General features: G+C 38.7%; 1 protein-coding gene across 1 annotated transcript in view; it reads right to left on the bottom strand.

The window, feature by feature from the left end:
* Nucleotides 1–1,848: 1,848 nt before the first annotated feature.
* eipr1 (EARP complex and GARP complex interacting protein 1) overlaps nt 1,849–19,458 on the bottom strand; it is an 83,007-nt gene continuing 65,397 nt past the window's right edge. Inside the window, exons 7-9 of the mRNA XM_047344694.1 lie at nt 10,957–11,124; nt 7,393–7,560; nt 1,849–2,145 (exon numbers count right to left, since the gene is read on the bottom strand). Of these exons, the coding sequence (XP_047200650.1) occupies nt 1,971–2,145; nt 7,393–7,560; nt 10,957–11,124 (511 nt within the window). The 3' untranslated portion in view covers nt 1,849–1,970. The remainder of the gene's footprint in view (nt 2,146–7,392; nt 7,561–10,956; nt 11,125–19,458) is intronic.

Raw genomic sequence — 19,458 nt, 5'->3', positions numbered from 1 at the left:
AGTCCCTATGGCTTAGTTTATCTAACACACAAACAGAAAGTATGTAAAGCATGCACTGTAAATTAATTAAAATAAAATCCCAGAAGACTTATTGAAAAGGTTAACTTTAACATTTTTAGAAGCCAGTGTCCTTTATTTTTCAAATTTTTTCAAAAGTGAGTTGGCAGGAAATAGGGTGGAGAGAGGGTGGAGGAAATACAGTAAATGTAAACCTGCTGGAACTCGAACCTGCGACAGCCTGCATCAAGAACTAAGGTCTCTGTAAATGGGTCGCGCGCTCCACCATTGCCCCACTGCTGCCAACCTAACTTCAACATTTTTCATTAAATATTTTTTAAGTTGAAGTTTCCAGGTAGTCTGGACCTGAAGTTAAAAGTCTATGAACAGTTTGTGTGCAGGATGTGCGGGGTCTGCAGAGATGTTAGCTGGCCTTTTCCTGACCCTAGACTTGTACAAGTTCTGGATAGAGGGACAGTCAGCCCTTATGATTCTCTCTGCAGACCTAATTGTTCATTGCAGTTTAGACCTGTCCTGATTTGCTGATGAGCCACACCACACAGTGATGGACGAACACGGGACAGACTCAATAATGGCCATTTAGAAGATGACCAGCAGTTCCTGTGGAAGGTTGTACTTCTTGAGTTGCCACAGGAAGTGGAGTCTCTGCTGGGCCTTCTTCCGAACAGTGTCTAAGTGTGAGGACCAGCTCAGGTCCCGAGAAAGGGTGGCTACTAGGAACCGGCAGTGATCCACAGCAGCCACATGTTGTCATCTCCACAGTTTAGAGCAGGTTAAACTTCAGGTGGTCAAGAAAACTTTGCTTGATCAAAATGACTGAATAAATTACAGACCTATCCAATCTTCCGTTATTATCTAAAATTCTTGAGAAAATAGTTGACAATCAATTGGGTGAGTATTTACACAGCAATGATCTGAAGAGTTTCAGTTAGGTTTCAGAGCTCATCATAGCACTAAAACAGCACTGGTGAAATGATACTCTCATGGCTTCAGATAACGGACCTGTGTCTATACTTATACTGTTAGATCTTAGTGCTGCATTTGACTGTCAACCAATTACACTGTAGTAATCCAAGTTGAGTATAAGTAGCACCAGTCCTCCGTTTGAAATACATTCAAAGTCCTCTCTCCATGTTTCCCGTCTCTTCTCAAGCGCTTCTGTACACTCTCCTACTGGATGGTTATGGATACTGGAAATTAATCCCCTCCGTAAACAACTCATGGTCATTAATATTTCTATGGTAGATGTTAAGGGGCTACATTGCTTGTTTGTGTTTTAATAGAACTTCTCAGCTGGATATATTCAAAGAGGTGACAATGAGGTATATTAAAATTTGCAACTTCTTTTCAAATTTTATGCCCCTTTATTTTTACCTTATCTAGGTTACCCATTAGACATGATAAAGAAATGCAACATGACACAACATGTCATACTAATCTACTGTTGATACCAAAAACTCAAATGAGGAGGGAAAAGGCTCCTCTTTGTTATTATGACCCCAATGTCTAAAATTCTCTCCCAGATACTTTAAAGGCTATTGGGTATTTTAAGACTTTCAACAAGGGTCTTAAACTAACTGGTTGCAGTTAACTTAGTATTGCTGTAAGATCATTTTATTTAAAATGCTACTGTTGAAAATGTGCCATACAAAGATTTGTTAGTATAATGTTGCTATTAAAATATTCACAATTTATTTGACTTGTCATTCTGTTTTCAGATACCGGGACTGTTTCTTATGCTTGTCTAAGGAAATCAGTCACGAGTTTAAAAACAACACAGTTACGGTCACTAAATAAAACCTTCTGAGCTCAAAAATGAGTTACACTTTGTTTTAGAGATTTTCCTTTAATGCTGATAAGCAACATACTTCTTTCTTTACAGTGATTGGGACATCCATACTTAGATATTTACATCAGACAAATGTGTCACGCTTGTGGGTTCCCCCTTTGCCTCACAGCAGGATGCGGTATTTAAGAGCTCGGGGGACCCTGTTGATGACCAGGCGTCCATCATAGCTGAGTGAGGCAAACAGCCACGGGTCAGCCGACGACCACTCTGCTGCGTATACACTGTCCTCGTGTTCCTCGTAGGTGGACACCACACTGTCTTTCAGAGGCTCCTTACTCCTGAAGTACAAAAACACATTACAGAAATATCTAAGACACTGAGGAAGAATGCTTTATGATTTATTTGTTAAAACAAAATTCTGCAGATTTAGTTTGTGAAAATGTCTGCAGTATTAAATGGCATGCATAAAATCAAGTCTCCACAGCACCATTAGCTAGCAGGAGAGCGGAAGATTCACATTATTTTGTTCACTTTATTTCTACATAACTTTCAGAAGTTAAATCCAAACATCAAAAAGTAAATTTGGGTATTAATGTATGAATAAAAAAATAAATCTGTCCACCAACATTGTGGCCATTGCTGACACATTTCAACTGCTGCTACAATACTGAGACGATAATTAACAATTCAGAAATATGATCCAGCATTACTGCCAGCACAAACTCCCCTCAACCCTCAGGCTGTAAGTGTTCCTGAGGGAAAAACAATGATTTAAACATTTGGATTTATTTTACACACCTACGTTTTTGCTCTGACAGTAGCTGCTCCCTCTGGACGGCAGCCTAAAATAAAATCGCTCTTAAATGTGTCACTTGTATACGTTTAGTGGGAAAGAACAGAAAGAGAGAGCGCAACTGGGAGCCCTTGAGTGATCCTAAGAAATACTGGTCTTGGTCTCAGTAACACCAGGGATTGAGAGCTTTTAGGGATAATGTCACTGAACAATTTAAACACTGACAAACTGCCATGCATCACCTGGTGGGGTCACATATTTAGGAGCCTCTAAGTGAAAACTCTTGATTGCAAATTATTTTAAGGTGCAATCTAAAGAAACCAGTCTTGGACATGTAGATTGAATTAAAAGTTTAATTAAATTAACTCCTAACAACTCCATGACAGAAACAGGCACAAGGCTGCTTTTTTATTCCATTTGGCATGACTGCTTTTATTCCCACAACAACTCTGATGAAAATATGTTATTAAAGCCATTTTATCTTTTAAGGATTATCCCTTGCCCTTACCCACTTGGTGTTGCTTTTCCCCAGAGTGGGGTTCCATGGCTCTGGGTGATCAAAACCAGTTCTCAGACTCATGCGATTTCTATATATGTGACCCATGCAACCTATATATAGGTCAAAGGTGCAGACCAACAACTAATGAGCAAATCCCTTCTGTTGGATTTTTTTTACAAGAAAAATAAATCACACTTAATGAATACAGCTGTTTAAGACCCAAAGCTGCTTACACTTTACAGTAAAGTGTAATAGGGACTTATTTTACAAGTTGTAAATCTAACTTTGTAAACTTACTTACTTTTTATTCCTTAACAAGTAAAGTGCCTTTCTTGACACACATACAAAAAAGAGAAACTTCATAAAATAAACTTAATTTGCAGCAGGACACTGTTGCCTGGCATAAAAAACTGAGAGAACTTGAAGATAATAGATCTCATAATAAAGCAGTTATAATGCATACTATAGCAACTTATTGTGAAAAATAGTCCTCTCTGGACTCAATGAGCCTTTTAGAGCTATGGCCATATGAAATAAATAGTTGTCTTTTTCAAACTTATTTGATTTCTTTCAAGGATTTAATGTTTTAAAAAATAAACATGGTTCTTACCCCAGAAAGTATCATAATAATATGGTTAAAGTATCTAGTTTCACAATTTCACAGAAAGTAAGAGAAGTAAAATTTACAGCATGTAATTACATGGCTTAGTGAAGTTTTTAAAAAGTTACCTTACAGTTATCAATTAGTATATTTGTTAAAAAAAAATAGCACAAATCTTTTATTTGAAAATAAAGAAACAATACTTCTTCACAAATCTAAATTTCACATTGGATTTCATTAATATCACACATTTTGCAACAGCATTTTGTTTGTGTTCCATCTAAATTTGTGCAACAATAATAATGCTCAGGATGTTTTTTGTGTTCTTGTTTCATATTCTGTCTCCCTGATGTCTCTTCATAGTCTCCACCCCAACACAGGGCTAACTGGGATTTACAAAGCTGCCTAAACAGTTTCCTTGAAACACGTGTAATGTTGTCATTTTTTATTATTGTAAAACTATTTGAGTCTAAATACACGGCTACAAAAAATTTGCAGTAAACACGCGTCTTGCTTTGCTGAGGGAGATGTTTGCTGAGGTGCTAGGCAAACATTAGCTTGCTTCCTGCTTTAAAAACTAAACATTTTGCTTTGAAAATTGTAATTGTTGCTGATTAGCATTGTGGCAACATGCTGCGCTATACTCAAGGCCCCCCACACTGCGGTCAAAAGAGCCTCAGCTGACCGTGCCTTCAAAATAAGGTGGGGGCTGGAAATGGACTGACTTGTTGTTTGGTCTGTACTCAGACTACAATCATCTCTGTAGATCCCGATGAAAATATTTCACACATTTTTTGGCAAAAAGAAAAAAAAAATGCTTTTGAACTCACAACCTTCTGATTGCAAGACGACTACTCTTCCTACTGAGCCACAGTCAGCATATAAAACCATTGCAAAAGCAAATGCCAATTTTTCATCAGTTTGCCCTGAAACAAAGACCTTCAAAACTGAAATAACAAAACATTTTAACTTCTCATAATGGCTACATACTACAGAATCAATTGAATATTTTTTGCTTTGAATAGGTAAAAAACTATATATGTAAATTAAAGTGTATTATGAACCTCTTTGACTAACACGATGAGCATGACCCAAACGATTTGCCTGATCTTGTGTCAACCTTGCCAATCTGATTTTTAGTGTCCTTTTAGGTTAAAGTCCAGCAGAGGCAATTAACACTTTGGGTGAAAGCTTTTAACCAAATTCAATCAAATCAAATAGATTGCTGCCTAATTCTGTATTTTTGACAAAAATTGAATGAGAATTCAAATATGTGCTGAAGTAACAGGATTTTTCTTGACTTTGCTTTTAAATGATCTTCACCCCAGATGTTCTGGCTACCGCAGGGGATCAGATTGCAGTGTTCAGGTACTGTTAAGTAGGACATGCAGAAGGTGGGTCAACAGCTGCCGGGGAATGGGTTAAAAGTAAAAATGAGTGCTGGTGATTAGGAAGAAGAGTCGATAATTGTGGATGAGAGTTGGCCATTGAGTGTAAGAGCTGGTAGTTATGGCTGAGAGGAGGACTGTAATGGATGTTGGACTGTGGCAGATTTGGACAGCAGTGAACAGTAACAATTACAGAGGATTTTGCTGACATTTTCAAATCAACTGTTTAGTCTACACAGAGAGAAAGAAAGAATCTCAAAGTGTTTTGACAGAAACACATTTTAATGTTTTCCTTTTATCATTGAGATTTTCAAAGTACCGTAAGACAGAAGGTTCAGGCTGTCAGCTTTAATCTCGGGAGGACCATTATCAAGGGAACGGTTCAAATATACACAGCATATTTCCATACAGTCTTCAGTGTCTCAGTTTGTTTCAGTAGAACCTTTACACCACTGAAGAAGACAAGCAGAGGAAAGGCTCAATATGATGAAGACTTGAGTCTGTGCTATGACTCTACTTCTGAACCTTAATGCAGGAAGAGAGCATAGCTGACCCAAGAGGGTAAAGACCAAACAGACAAAAAACTGAGAAAAAAGAAACAAAATTATTTTTGGCATTTTGGAAGAAGTACTGAAGGAAATATCTAGGACTCCAATAACTGGTTAACAAATGAATCTTTAGCCTTTCTTCTACAGTACTGGGAGTTCTTAGATGGCCCTTTTTCTTTCCAGTTATTTCAGAAACTAATCAGTGTTATCTATCCTAAAAATGGTTATGAACCAAAAACTAAACCAAAATGCAGTGTCACTGTGTGAGGAACCTCATACACCACATGATTCAGCAGCTTGTAGAAGCACATTTGACAGCAATAGTTAGCAGTAATAATTTTCCACATGACTTTATCAGTCTCCCACATTGTGGAGGAAATTTTAGGCCTCTTTTCATTGTTTCAGTTCACTGAGGTTTGCAAACATATATTTCTCCACAGTCCTCTTAAGGCTCTTTGACTGGGCCATTGAAACATCATGATGTTTTCTTCTTTAAGCCATACTGTTGCAGATTCCCTGATGTGTAGACATGTAACCTCATATTTGACCCTAGAAAACTCTGGTATAAAGAGAAGTTGATAGTCAACTCAATGACTGAGAGCGGCATAAAGAAAGTTCAAATCATCACCCCCTCTACTATCATGCTTGACTGTTGGTATGGAGGTTTGGTGCTAACATGCTGTGTTTGTGTTTATCCAAAAATGCCACTGTGCATTCTGACGATTATTTGATCTGATCTGTCCAGATGACATTGTTTCAGATGTCTAGTGGTTTATTCAGATACATGTTTGGAAATTAATCTGTCTTCTTGTTTATGGAAGAGAGATATTTCTCTTGGCAACCTTATTAAAATACCCTTGATTCTTTAGTCTTGTTCAGTTTTACTGTTGTGACATTTAACACGGTAAATGAGGCCATTAGGGTCTGATAAGGAGGTTTTTGGGTGTTTTTGTCAGTTCTTTGAGATGGTCCGACTTTGAGGTAAATGAATGTGGACAGACGCTTCTTGGAAGATTGGCAGCTGTCTTAAATGTTTTTCAGCTGTTAAAAATCTTTTTGTACAATAGAATGATAAACTTCAAATTGTCCGTAAATGGCCTTTTAATAATATTAATTAGCTGTTGTGTTTGGGGCTATGAACTTGCATCACCCAACTTTATACAAGCCTCTTATTTACCTCAAAATGTTGACTTGTTCTCATTACTTTCTATTAATTAGGAAAAACAAATCTTAAAATCTTAACTGTAGGCAAAGGTTCATGTACCTGGTTAAGCAAAAGTAATTTATGAAATTGTCTTTTGTCAGTACCAATTGTTTTGCTATTTATCTTGCATTTAATGACAGGTTGGTGTTTAACTGTAACTATTCCTATTTTTGAATAAGAGGAAATTTATTTAGACAAAACATGTTTTAGTTTGTTAAAACATTGACAACCTAATGGCCTTTTGGTGAAACCTTGATAAACATTAAATGAATCTCTTTGAAATAAGTCAATGTGACAAAACAGGGAAATACCAGATATATTTCAACAATCAATATAAAATTAAACTTCAAAAGTCATATTTGCTGGAGACTTGGCTATCACTGTTTTTGTCTTGGGTAGCCATTGTGTTATACATTGTTGCACATTAGAACATCAGAAATTAAATCTCATATTCAGTCCTTATAACAATCCAACATCAACCAGCTTAAACCAGACTGCTTAAGTAAGGAGCTGCTGCTGATGAGTTGTTAGAACTCCCAGAGTTGCTCTTACTTGTCCTCCTGGTGGTTGTCCTCCCCCTCGCTGAGCTCCTCGTCGTCCACCAAGTGTCCGAATGGCTCCGAGGAGATGGACACCATATTGGAAAGGATGAGACGGCTGTCGCTGCTGGCTGTTAACACCAGCTGGTCGTGGCTGTGGTTGTAGCGGACGCTCCACACCCTGGGACACACATTATTCATTCAGAGTTAGACAGCCGAGCTATGACAGGAACATTTTTTTTTTATTTACATTTATGAATATGATGACAATGATTGTGAAGAAAGTCCTGTGTGGGTTGAGAACCCTGCAGCAACCTCTGGATGCTGTGATAGTTTGTTGACTGTATGCCTGAATAGACCACACATGCACGCTCTCAGCCACCCACACACATCATGCAGAAAATGCAGTGCTCTCACGCAAGCGTTAAAATAGCTGTGTTTGAGTATTTAGATGCCAGTAATGAGGATTTGGAAGCTTGCAGTCTATATTTGAGCTCTGTTCACATCTGCTGATGATCATAATCAAAAACTCCATAATCCTCACTTTATTTCTTTCTGAGTTTCCTCTTCTCCCTTCCATAACTCTCCATTTTGTCCCTTCATTCCCCGAATTGCTTCCTTTTTTCTTCGGTTTTTGTGCACTTGTTCTTTGCGTGTTTGTGTGCCTTTGTGAGCCCGAGGCGCAGCTCAGAGTGCGGTCCCAGTTCCCTCACAGGGAGGGATTGAGGGATAACTGAGGCTGTTGACAGAAAAATCAGCCTCGGCCACGCCATTCCCCGCGCTCCGCTAATCCGCTTCCCTGCTAAAAAATACTCCCTAATACCCCCAGCAGCCCTGAGGCCATATCCTGGCTGCGCTCCGACAAATGAGCGTGCACAACAAACACCCACACATAAACGCAATGCACAGAAGAAGATAGGTGCTCATACAGGCGAATACAAAGGAGAATATGCTTTAGAGAAATGTGGGGGGGAAGGCACAAAAACGCATGTGGCCACACAGATAAAAAGAGAGCTCTGCAAAAACACAGATTAAATGATAGTGAAAACACACACACACACACACACACACACACACACACACACAGTCACCTATCTCCCATCAGAAGACATCCCATCTGCTGCAATCTACAGTTATGGATATGTTTGCCGAGCCTGCCTCTCTTTTGGAGATAACGTCTGCTCCTTCGAGGATGCGTGCAAATAGACAAAGTGTGCTAATACTCCACTGTGTGTGTGTGTGTGTGTGTGCATGTGTGTGTGTGTGCGTGTGCTGCAGCAGGATCCCAGTTTGGCTCACGCTGATCATCTATTCAGCTCACAGAGGAGACGGTGCATGTCTCCTACATGACACATCTGCAGTCGGCTGTTCAGCTCAGAGCGACGCCTGAAGCCTCAGCAGAAGACAACCTGGGGCTGGACTCACCTCCAGTCCTCAACCACCAATCAAGTGGCGATGGATTTAATTTGTAATGAGTTTATTACTGCAATTTATTACATCAGGAGCAGTCGGGGCATTTCATGAGTCCTGAGATAAAGCAATTAATGAAACAGGAAACCAGTCACAAGTCAATGAAAGGAGTTTTCATCATATTTATTGTTACTGTGGGTTCTTCCCTGAATATGCGTAAATATCAGTTCTGTCAGGCCTTCCTTCTGCTTATATGCAGACACTTTTATCCACATCTTAAATGTTACATTTACCAGGAGAGTAAGTAATTTCTGCTTTAGAAATTAATCACATTTTACGAGGAACATTTCATATACGTTAAAGAAAGATGGTAGAGAACATTTAGAGAAAAAAATAAAACCGTGAAGTGTATTAGAACATAAGATGAGCACAGCTTGATGTTGTTGTTGTGAAACTTTGCTACCCATGCTATAAAAGCCTAGAAAGCACTCCTGGAGCAGCAATTCTGTATTGTTTACGTCTGCTTTCTATTCTCTGATACTCCCTGTCAAATGTGGCAAATAGTTGCTGGTACTGAAGTTGGTTCTGCTGGAGGTTCCTTTCTGTTAAAACAGAGCTGTTCCTCCCCACTGTTGCCACATTGTTGCTCAGTAAGAGGGATTGCTGCAAAGTTAAATCAATGCAATCGGCTGGACTTACTTAGATGACATTTTACCAAATAAATGTATCGCTGAAGTTGGATCTTTCTATATAATTGTATTGGATTGATTTTACATTACTGTATATGAATTGGACCTATTTGTCTTGCAAAATATTGATCAGATGACATTTGTTATGAATTGGAGCTATTTACTGCGTATAAATTGAATAAATCTTAATGGGAGTTGCATATAATACAGTCAACAACATATTTTAAATAATCTTATATAACTGGTTTGACAATTCAATGAGATTACAATAGTATTTTACTTTATTTTTCGATTTCCACATATCTGTTTTACGAGGTGAGGCATTTGGGGGAAATTCGAGGATTAACCAATGTCCAAAAATATGTTAATATGTGAAGAAACTGTGGACTGAGGTAGGTAACCTGCTGTATCACCTGCATAAAAATCAACACTGATTACAAAGCGATGTAACTTAAATAGCCATAATACTGACAGCTAAAATAATAAACTTAAGTTTACAGATGTCATTAATGTGAAATGCATTCTGATTGTTTGAAGAATGTATTTTGGGGATTTTTATGATACATGATAGTGAATGTCTTGTACTTATATATATATAAACTAGAACAATACACAAAACCATTTTTTGTGCTGACTGAACTTGTGCAGGAACTCTCTAAAGATTTAATACTGTACCTGACTTGCAGAACACAGCTCTCAACTAAACTAAGCTCCAGAAAGTTTTGTTTTGATCTAGGACAAAGTTTGAGCTAAACTGCCAAACTGGATTTTGTTGTTAAAGCAAGAATTATGAGGCTTCACTGACTGCAGTCCAAGCAAAATGGTAGCTTTTGTTTTTTTTAAATGTACATCTTTTTTTTTTGTTGAAAAAGCACTTTTTATCCATTTGTTCGAATGTATTTTATGCAATTTGTTATTATGAAGATAAATGGCCAAATAAAATGCAAAATTTCATTGTGTATTATTTTTAATACTGCTACTACTATGTGCATTTATTTTTGTTCTGATCCAGTTTAGGCCAGTTTACTCTTCTAAAATATGACAAACTAAGACTCTTGATGAAGCCAAAATACCGAAGTGAGCTCCTGCTGGTAGATCAAATTTATTGGAGTCATAAAACCCCCGTTTCCTTACAGTGTGTGGAAATAGCAATGAACAAAATGACCCCGTTTTAAGAAATGCCTGTGAAAGTGAAATACGCCACCAGTAAATATACAATATTTGTGCAAAATGTGGATCGTATGCAAAGAGAAAGCACAACACACAAAGGAGATGATAATCATCCATAATAATTTGTATAAGAAGGTTAAAGATTAACAGCATATACTGTTAAATTCAAACGGTGTGATTTAGGAAGGTAATGAATCTGCCAGTGTGCAAGGTTGACTCACAGAGCACATTTTCGACAAATACAGGAATTAACCATCTCCCATTCAAGGACCTCCACCACCCCTTATTTCCCCCTGGGGTCCACCCACCAGTGCGAGTGCTCCTCCAAGGTTTTTACGGGCTCCTGGATATTACGGACGTCCCAGAACTTGACCTTGCAGTCATCTCCGCAACTGGCCAGGTAGTACTGGCGGTTAGGATTGAAGTCCAGGTCACGCACCAGCTGGCCATGGGCGTTCTCTATACAGTAGATCTGACTGAATAGAAAAAGATAAAAGACAGAAATGATTAGAAAGGAGGGAAACAATAGAAAGCCTGGAGAAAAATAGAAAGAAGTGAAGCACAAAGAGGAATTAGGATAGGATTAGGGGGAGAGAAGACGATATAAGAGAACAACAAACAGAGCACTCCTAAGGTAAATCAAAGCTTTTCTGTATCTGTCTGTCAGCGAAGCCCAGGCGCAAAAATGAAACTAATGCTGGCAGAGATAAATTATGAAGGCAAGCCTCATAAGTGAAGAGCCTTGAGTTCTAGACGCAGTGAAGCTAACAGAGGTGACATGATAAAGGAAAATATGTTCTGTTTAATGGGTTTCTTTTTATCTCTCTGAACACCTACTTTTATCTCCTGTAAGTTCTTAAGTTCTTCTTTCTCTAAATATACATTTATTTGTCTCTCTTTCCGCCATCCATAGCACCACCATACATATAACCTCTGTTTCAAGAGCTGCAAACAGTGCTTATGAACAACTAGTAATCCCTAATCTTGTACTGATAAAACATATTTTCCTCTCCTCTGAGAGTCAACATTTTTAAGCCTATTGAACAAACTCAACTCTCATCAGCAACATTCCCACACGCAGCAAGCATCTGTTTTTAGAAAACTAACGTACTGAGGGTTTTATCCTTACACCACAATAACAGACTGCAACAATAAACAAAACAACTTTATTAATTCTAAAAGGAAGGAGGCCACTGGATCAATCAACAAGTAGTTGTTTTAACACATTTAAAGGTGACAGGTCCATTGGAAATGTTGGGCTGCTCAGTGCTGATTTTTACCAACTAAATATTTCTTAGCAAATCCATTACATTCTCAGTGTTAATATTTCAAATGTTTACAGCTTGTTAGCAGAAGGAGACATATATAACATTAAGGTTTTTCTGTTATGTTAAGATATTGAATTGATTGTATTTTATTAATGTGGATCTACATATTTATAAGTGGGCTGCAATCTCAAATGGGTTTCCTTGAAACATACAGAGCTGATCCCTATCCTGAAATATTCATGCATATACAAACCTTGGAAAAAGAAAGTACACCCTCTTTGCCAATGTTTTTAATTGATTCTAAAATAATTCAAATCTAACCTAAAGTGTACAGACGACACAACAAATTCAACAATGTTACTGGTTATTAAGCAAAGATAAAGCCAAATTGGAAACGCTGCGTATGGAAAAACTAAGTGAACACTTTTCTATAGTATTTTTTACAGAAAGAGGGCAAGTAGCAGCCATGTGCTGCGGACCATGGAGATTGATTAATGATCAGTATCATTGTGACTACTTCTATAAAAGCAGGGTTTTGACCATTTGTTGCTCTAGAGAAAAATGTGTTAAAAGAGAGCCAGGGTGTAAAGGCATCAGCAATGAGAAGCAACAGCTGCTGCACATCAACTTAAGAAGGCCTTAAAAGTCATATCAAAACAAGCCTATCATTCTTCAGTGAGGAAGATTATTGATAAGAGGAAAACATTTGTGCTGAAAATCTGTATAAGAATAGAAATACAAATAAATTAACCCAAAGATCAGACAAGATCAGCAACTCTGGAAAAAAAAAAACACAAGATATCTATCACAGACTCTATATGTATGGCTTATTTGGAAATGTTGAAGGAGTCTCTTCTCTTGGAAAAGAATATATCAGCATGACTTATGTTTGAAAATCTGCATATTAATAAACCACAAAACGTCTGGAACAAACAGATGAGACCAATGTGGAGACGTTTGGTCTTAATGTACAGCACCACCTCTGGTGAAAACCAAAACCTGCATATTAACATAAACACCTTATATCAGTTGTCAAGCACGGTGGTGGTGTTGTGATGATGTGTCTTCATTTTGCAGTCACTGGACAAAAAACTATTATTTTACAATGATGTAACAGACTGATGTTTCCTTTAAACTTATTGCTGCTAAAGATATTTCTACAAGCCACTGAATCATGTAATTGGTTTTTATATACAGTTTTTAAATTTTAGCACGTTGTGAAGATGCATGGCATGTAAAGCTGCCATAATTTGTTGACATAATTAGTAAGTTTGTGTATAAAAATCTGTTTAAATCAATTTCTTCAATAGGCACATCGTTTTTATGATTTCATCTTTTAATTTTCTTCTGATTCTTAATAAAAGTTGCAGCAGTTTTCTTCAAAGAGCTGTGTGCAGAAAATCCAATACATTCCATACACAAAACTATTTGCTCTAAAGACTTGAAGCTAGGTGACAATAAATGGAGATTTGGATGCTCTGTAATCTTTACTCTAATCCAGAACAGCACAGTGTGATCCAAGAAAAGCAGCGGAGGCAATCCCAGGGTCTGCACAGGAGCCAGGAATACACTGCTGTGAGCTTTTTTAAGCTTCTAAATAAATGATGTTAGACAAGTTGTCTCTCTGCTTTGTTTTTTTGTTTTTGTTTGTTTTTTTTAGTGTAGTATTGGCTGATATGCTAGATGCAATTAAATTTTTACTAAAAGATGTAGAAAGTAACAGAAAAAGAGTTTGTTTCTTTAGAGTTGCACTTAGTTAATCTGAGACCAATTCTTGTTTCTAGCTCAGTATCATGATATTCAACATTGTGTATACTTTTTTGTTTGTAAATGTATAAATATAGATGAAAGATTCATTTTTTGTCGTGCTGGGGGGGGAACTTTCTACATGTTATACTTTAAAATGCAAAACTTTGTATGCATTTTATGGGATCCAAAAACTGGAAATGTTTTACTTAAAATAAATGATAATAAAATAAAATGATCCATTAATAAAAAAGAAAAAAGAAAAAAAAAAAAACACTTCAATAAATTAATCAAAAACCAATAACCACTGGCTGCCATAATGACGTGTGCGCTGAGTCAGACACCAATAAGTACCATGCAGCATTGTATTTAGAAGAATCTATTAAATGTTGTCTATCAAATGAAGAAAAAGCATAAGGAAAAGACATGGGATATTTTTGATACATTTTTTTCAAATGCTCATCAGTATGAATCTGATGTAGTTGTTTGAGTCGGCTAGGTCACAGACATGATCTCTCTTTATGCCCAATGAAAAATGTGTCCTTTTAGTTTGAGTTTGCAATGTTATCTGACGTTTTCTGTCAAACAGGCAAACAATGAAGCAACAGTCCAGGAGCAGAGCTAGCATGAATACACTCATATTTAAATACACACAGTCTCTGAAAACCCCTGAGTCTTCCTGACCTAAATGAAGCCCAGCGGTCTGCCTCAGGTCATTCTCTTATACCTCCCTTATTTTAATGAGATTTTTAATTAGCATGTTAATTGCCTAACGCAATCAGCAGGGTGACTAGCTTGCTGGCTAGCTACTGCTGGCACCCAACTGGGCCATAACACTGAGGCTTTCCACTCTGCTGAGCAAAACCATGCAGAGCTTTGCTGTTCAAGGCTAGCCTGCAGAGGAAATGGTGCTAAAGAAAACAAGCAGCGAATTTTCTACAAACTCATGCTGCCTTTATGGTGAAGGCAGAGTTCCAGATCTAATTAACTAGCAGTTTGTTCTTTTCTCTAACCGACAGTTTTTGCTGTTCTTGCTTTTTTCTGCTGTTCAGACAAAAGGCTTCAGGAGACAACAAAGACCATGAACCAACTTACAACTAAAGTCACACATAAAACTGAATGAAGTTACAGTATGTAAAGAGTCTTGAAAAAGTATTTGCCCCCTACAGTCTTCTTCGACCACTGGTGTGGTCAACTTAAGTATAACCTTCTACAGGAACTGCTGGTCATCTTCTACATTGCCAAAATTCAGTCTGTCCTGTCTTTGTCCATCTCAGTGTGGTCTGGCTCATCCACAAAACAGGACCGCTCCAGACTGTAACGGACAATCAGGGCTGCAGAGAGAATCATCAGGACTGACCTTCCTTCTATCCAGGACTTATACAGGTCTAGGGTCAGTAAAAGGGCAGCTAAAATCTCTGCAGACCCCAAAGACCCTGCACACAAACTGTTTAGGCCTTTACCTTCAGGTGGTGCTACAGAGTGCTGTCTGCTAAAACCAGCGCTACAGAGACTGCTTCTTCCCCCAGGCTGTTTCTCTGAGGAACACTTGACAATCCAGAACACCACCATGCATACTTGGACTGATTTCACATTATATTCTATTGTAAAGTCAATTGTGTATATATGTACAGGGGTTGGACTATGAAACTGAAACACCAGGTTTTAGACCACAATAATTTATTAGTATGGTGTAGGGCCTCCTTTTGTGGCCAATACAGCGTCAATTCGTCTTGGGAATGACATATACAAGTCCTGTACAGTGGTCAGAGGGATTTTAAGCCATTCTTCTTGCAGGATAGTGGCCAGGTCACTACGTGATACTGGTGGAGGAAAACGTTTCCTGACTCGCTCCTCCAAAACACCCCAAAGTGGCTCAATAATATTTAGATCTGGTGACTGTGCAGGCCATGGGAGATGTTCAACTTCACTTTCATGTTCATCAAACCAATCTTTCACCAGTCTTGCTGTGTGTATTGGTGCATTGTCATCCTGATACACAGCACCGCCTTCAGGATACAATGTTTGAACCATTGGATATACATGGTCCTCAAGAATGGTTCGGTAGTCCTTGGCATTGACGCGCCCATCTAGCACAAGTATTGGGCCAAGGGAATGCCATGATATGGCAGCCCAAACCATCACTGATCCACCCCCATGCTTCACTCTGGGCATGCAACAGTCTGGGTGGTACGCTTCTTTGGGGCTTCTCCACACCGTAACTCTCCCAGATGTGGGGAAAACAGTAAAGGTGGACTCATCAGAGAACAATACATGTTTCACATTGTCCAAGGCCCAATATTTGCGCTCCTTGCACCATTGAAACCGACGTTTGGCATTGGCGTGAGTGACCAAAGGTTTGGCTATAGCAGCGCGGCCGTGTATATTGACCCTGTGGAGCTCCCGACGGACAGTTCTGGTGGAAACAGGAGAGTTGAGGTGCACATTTAATTCTGCCGTGATTTGGGCAGCCATGGTTTTATGTTTTTTGGATACAATCCGGGTTAGCACCCGAACATCCCTTTCAGACAGCTTCCTCTTGCGTCCACAGTTAATCCTGTTGGATGTGGTTCGTCCTTCTTGGTGGTATGCTGACATTACCCTGGATATCGTGGCTCTTGATACATCACAAAGACTTGCTGTCTTGGTCACAGATGCGCCAGCAAGACGTGCACCAACAATTTGTCCTCTTTTGAACTCTGGTATGTCACCCATAATGTTGTGTGCATTTCAATATTTTGAGCAAAACTGTGCTCTTACCCTGCTAATTGAACCTTCACACTCTGCTCTTACTGGTACAATGTGCAATCAATGAAGACTGGCTACCAGGCTGGTCCAATTTAGCCATGAAACCTCCCACACTAAAATGACAGGTGTTTCAGTTTCACTGTCCAACACCTATACATTTAAAAATATATAATTTATTATTGAGAGCAAAGTTTACTGGTGTCAAATTCCTTGTTTGTCTGTACAAACTTGGCAATAAAGCTGATTCTGATTCTTAATTTTCTTGGCCAATAACGTGACAAGCCTGTCCCTAGGTGACCGTAACATCCCTTTTCTAAGAAAGTCTGAAGGCAAGATTATTGTTAAAAAATAGGAGCAGGACTTGACAACAACATAACAGAATCCACAATTTAAAAATAGTGATTGAGTCGCACTTACTGCATTCCTTCTAAATAACAGTAGACACAATCGTAAATGTGAAAATAACACAACTCCTATGAAGAAATGGCATAACATGTGGTTGTAAAGGAAGTATGTTGTTCATACATAAACTGCTTTAAAATTGACAATTTGTTCACAAATTTAAAATCTGCAGCGATTGCGCCTATAAGCGTTATCTTCAATCGGACACATCCTGCTTTCAGACCCTGCTACTGTCCTGTTTTACCTGGGGCCTGCATCACCAAGCAGCATTAGGTTAGCTTTTTGGTCAACTAGTTACAGAACTACACTATGAAAGCACCACCCCTCAACTAATCAATGCCCTTATAAAATAAAAAATATATAAAATAATTAAATCAACAGCGGTGTTAAACCTTTATGTCTTACTTTTCACCTGAGCAGAACGCATCATGTATCTATATTTTGTGGAGGTGCAGATTAGAAACAAATGTTAATGACATTTCTTTATTAAAACTCCTACCTGTGATAACATCTAATCATTTATCAAGAATGCACACATGCAGGGTGCTTCATACCCTCCAAAATATATTCTGTAGATTCTTATATGTCTGTAGATTAATGTTCATTCACATATCTTTTGCATATTTTTTTAAAGACTTTCAAATCACAAACCAGGCATTAATTCTTTTCTATAATATCATAGTCCAGATGGCAGAAAATTAACTTTCTGATGCTGTAATGGATTTTTTTTTTTTTTTATGTTTGTTGATCATTTTGCATAGAGATTAGGATTGAAACCTTTGATGTCAAACAGATGACACCTACAGTGTTTAAGTTGTGTGTGTGAGAGAAAGAGGTTTTGTGAGTTTTATACAGCATGTGAGATAGGATTATACACTGCTCAAAAAAATAAAGGGAACACATAAACAACACAATATAACTCCAAGTAAATCAAACTTCCGCTAAATCAAATTGTTCACTTAGGAAGCAACACTGATTCACAATCAATTTCACCTGCTATTGTGCAAATGGAATAGACAACAGGGGGAAATCTTTGGCGATTAGCAAGACACACTCAATAAAGGAGTGGTTCTGCAGGTGGGGACCACAGACCACTTCTCAGTACCTATGCTTTCTGGCTGATGTTTTGGTCACTTTTGAATGTTGGTGGTGCTTTCACACTCGTGGTAGCATGAGACGGACTCTACAACCCACACAAGTGGCTCAGGTAGTGCAGCTCATCCAGGATGGCACATCAATGCGAGATGTTGCAAGAAGGTTTGCTGTGTCTGTCAGCGTAGTGTCCAGAACCTGGAGGCGCTACCAGGAAACAGGCCAGTACACCAGGAGACGTGGAGGAGGCCGTAGGAGGGCAACAACCCAGCAGCAGGACCGCTACCTCCGCCTTTGTGCAAGTAGGAACAGGAGGAGCACAGCCAGAGCCCTGCAAAATGACCTCCAGCAGGCCACAAATGTGCATGTGTCTGCACAAACCGTTAGAAACCGACTCCATGAGGATGGTATGAGGGCCCGACGTCCACAAATGGTGGTTCTGCTCACAGCCCAACACCATGTAAGATGCTGGACATTTGCCAGAGAACACCAGGATTGGCAAATTCACCACTGGTGCCCTGTGGTCTTCACAGATGAAAGCAGGTTCACACTGAGCACATGTGACAGACGTGACAGAGTCTGGCGACAACGTGGAGAGCGATCTGCTGCCTGCAACATCCTTCAGCATGACCGGTTTGGCAGTGGGTCAGTAATGGTGTGGGGTGGCATTTCTTTGGAGCGCCGCATGATTGAGCACATCTGGGACATCATGTCTCGCTCCATCCACCAACGTCACGTTGCACCACAGACAGTCCAGGAGTTGGCGGATGCTTTAGTCCAGGTCTGGTAGGAGATCCCTCAGGAGACCATCTGCCGTCTCATCAGGAGCATGCCCAGGCATTGTAGGGAGGTCATACAGGCACGTGGAGGCCACACACACAATACTGAGCCTCATTTTGACTTGTTTTAAGGACAGTATATCAAAGTTGGATCAGCCTATAGTGTGGTTTTCCACATTAACTTTGTGTGTGACTCCAAATCCAGGCCTCAAATGGTTAATACATTTGATTTCCATTGATGATTTTTTGTGTAATTTTGTTGTCAGCACATTCAACTTTGTACAGAACAAAGTATTCAATGAGAGTATTTCATTCATTCAGATGTAGTACGTGTTATTTGAGTGTTCCCTTTATTTTTTTGAGCAGTGTACTTATGTGACATGTTGGATGATTAAAGCCTCAGTTTAAATGGTCCTGCCATTTTGTAACAATTAAAAAAAGATTATATGCTTATAAACGGTAAGTCTGTAATATCAGGTAGGTATATTTAGTTACCTTCATATACTGAAAATAAGTTTCCAGATTCCATTTATTCTCCCACTGTCTGCCATTAATGAGACAATTTATTTCATGTTTTAGCTCAGTTAGGAATAGCAAAACTATTTCTATTGACTAAATACCAGAATTATGATGAATTTTATTACTTTCTTCAAATTCAGAAGTCCACGCTGATGATGACATGATTTTTGAGACTTGTGATTGTTTGAGTTAATTACAGAAACACTAGTGGATGTATTTTAAAGGTAACATTAAACAAACTGTTTGTTTCTTTGGC

The sequence above is a fragment of the Girardinichthys multiradiatus genome, chromosome 19 (assembly GCF_021462225.1).
Source record: "Girardinichthys multiradiatus isolate DD_20200921_A chromosome 19, DD_fGirMul_XY1, whole genome shotgun sequence".
Lineage (NCBI taxonomy): Eukaryota > Metazoa > Chordata > Actinopteri > Cyprinodontiformes > Goodeidae > Girardinichthys > Girardinichthys multiradiatus.
Note: the sequence above shows the minus strand (reverse complement) of the source record. Positions and strands in the feature narration are given on the sequence as shown.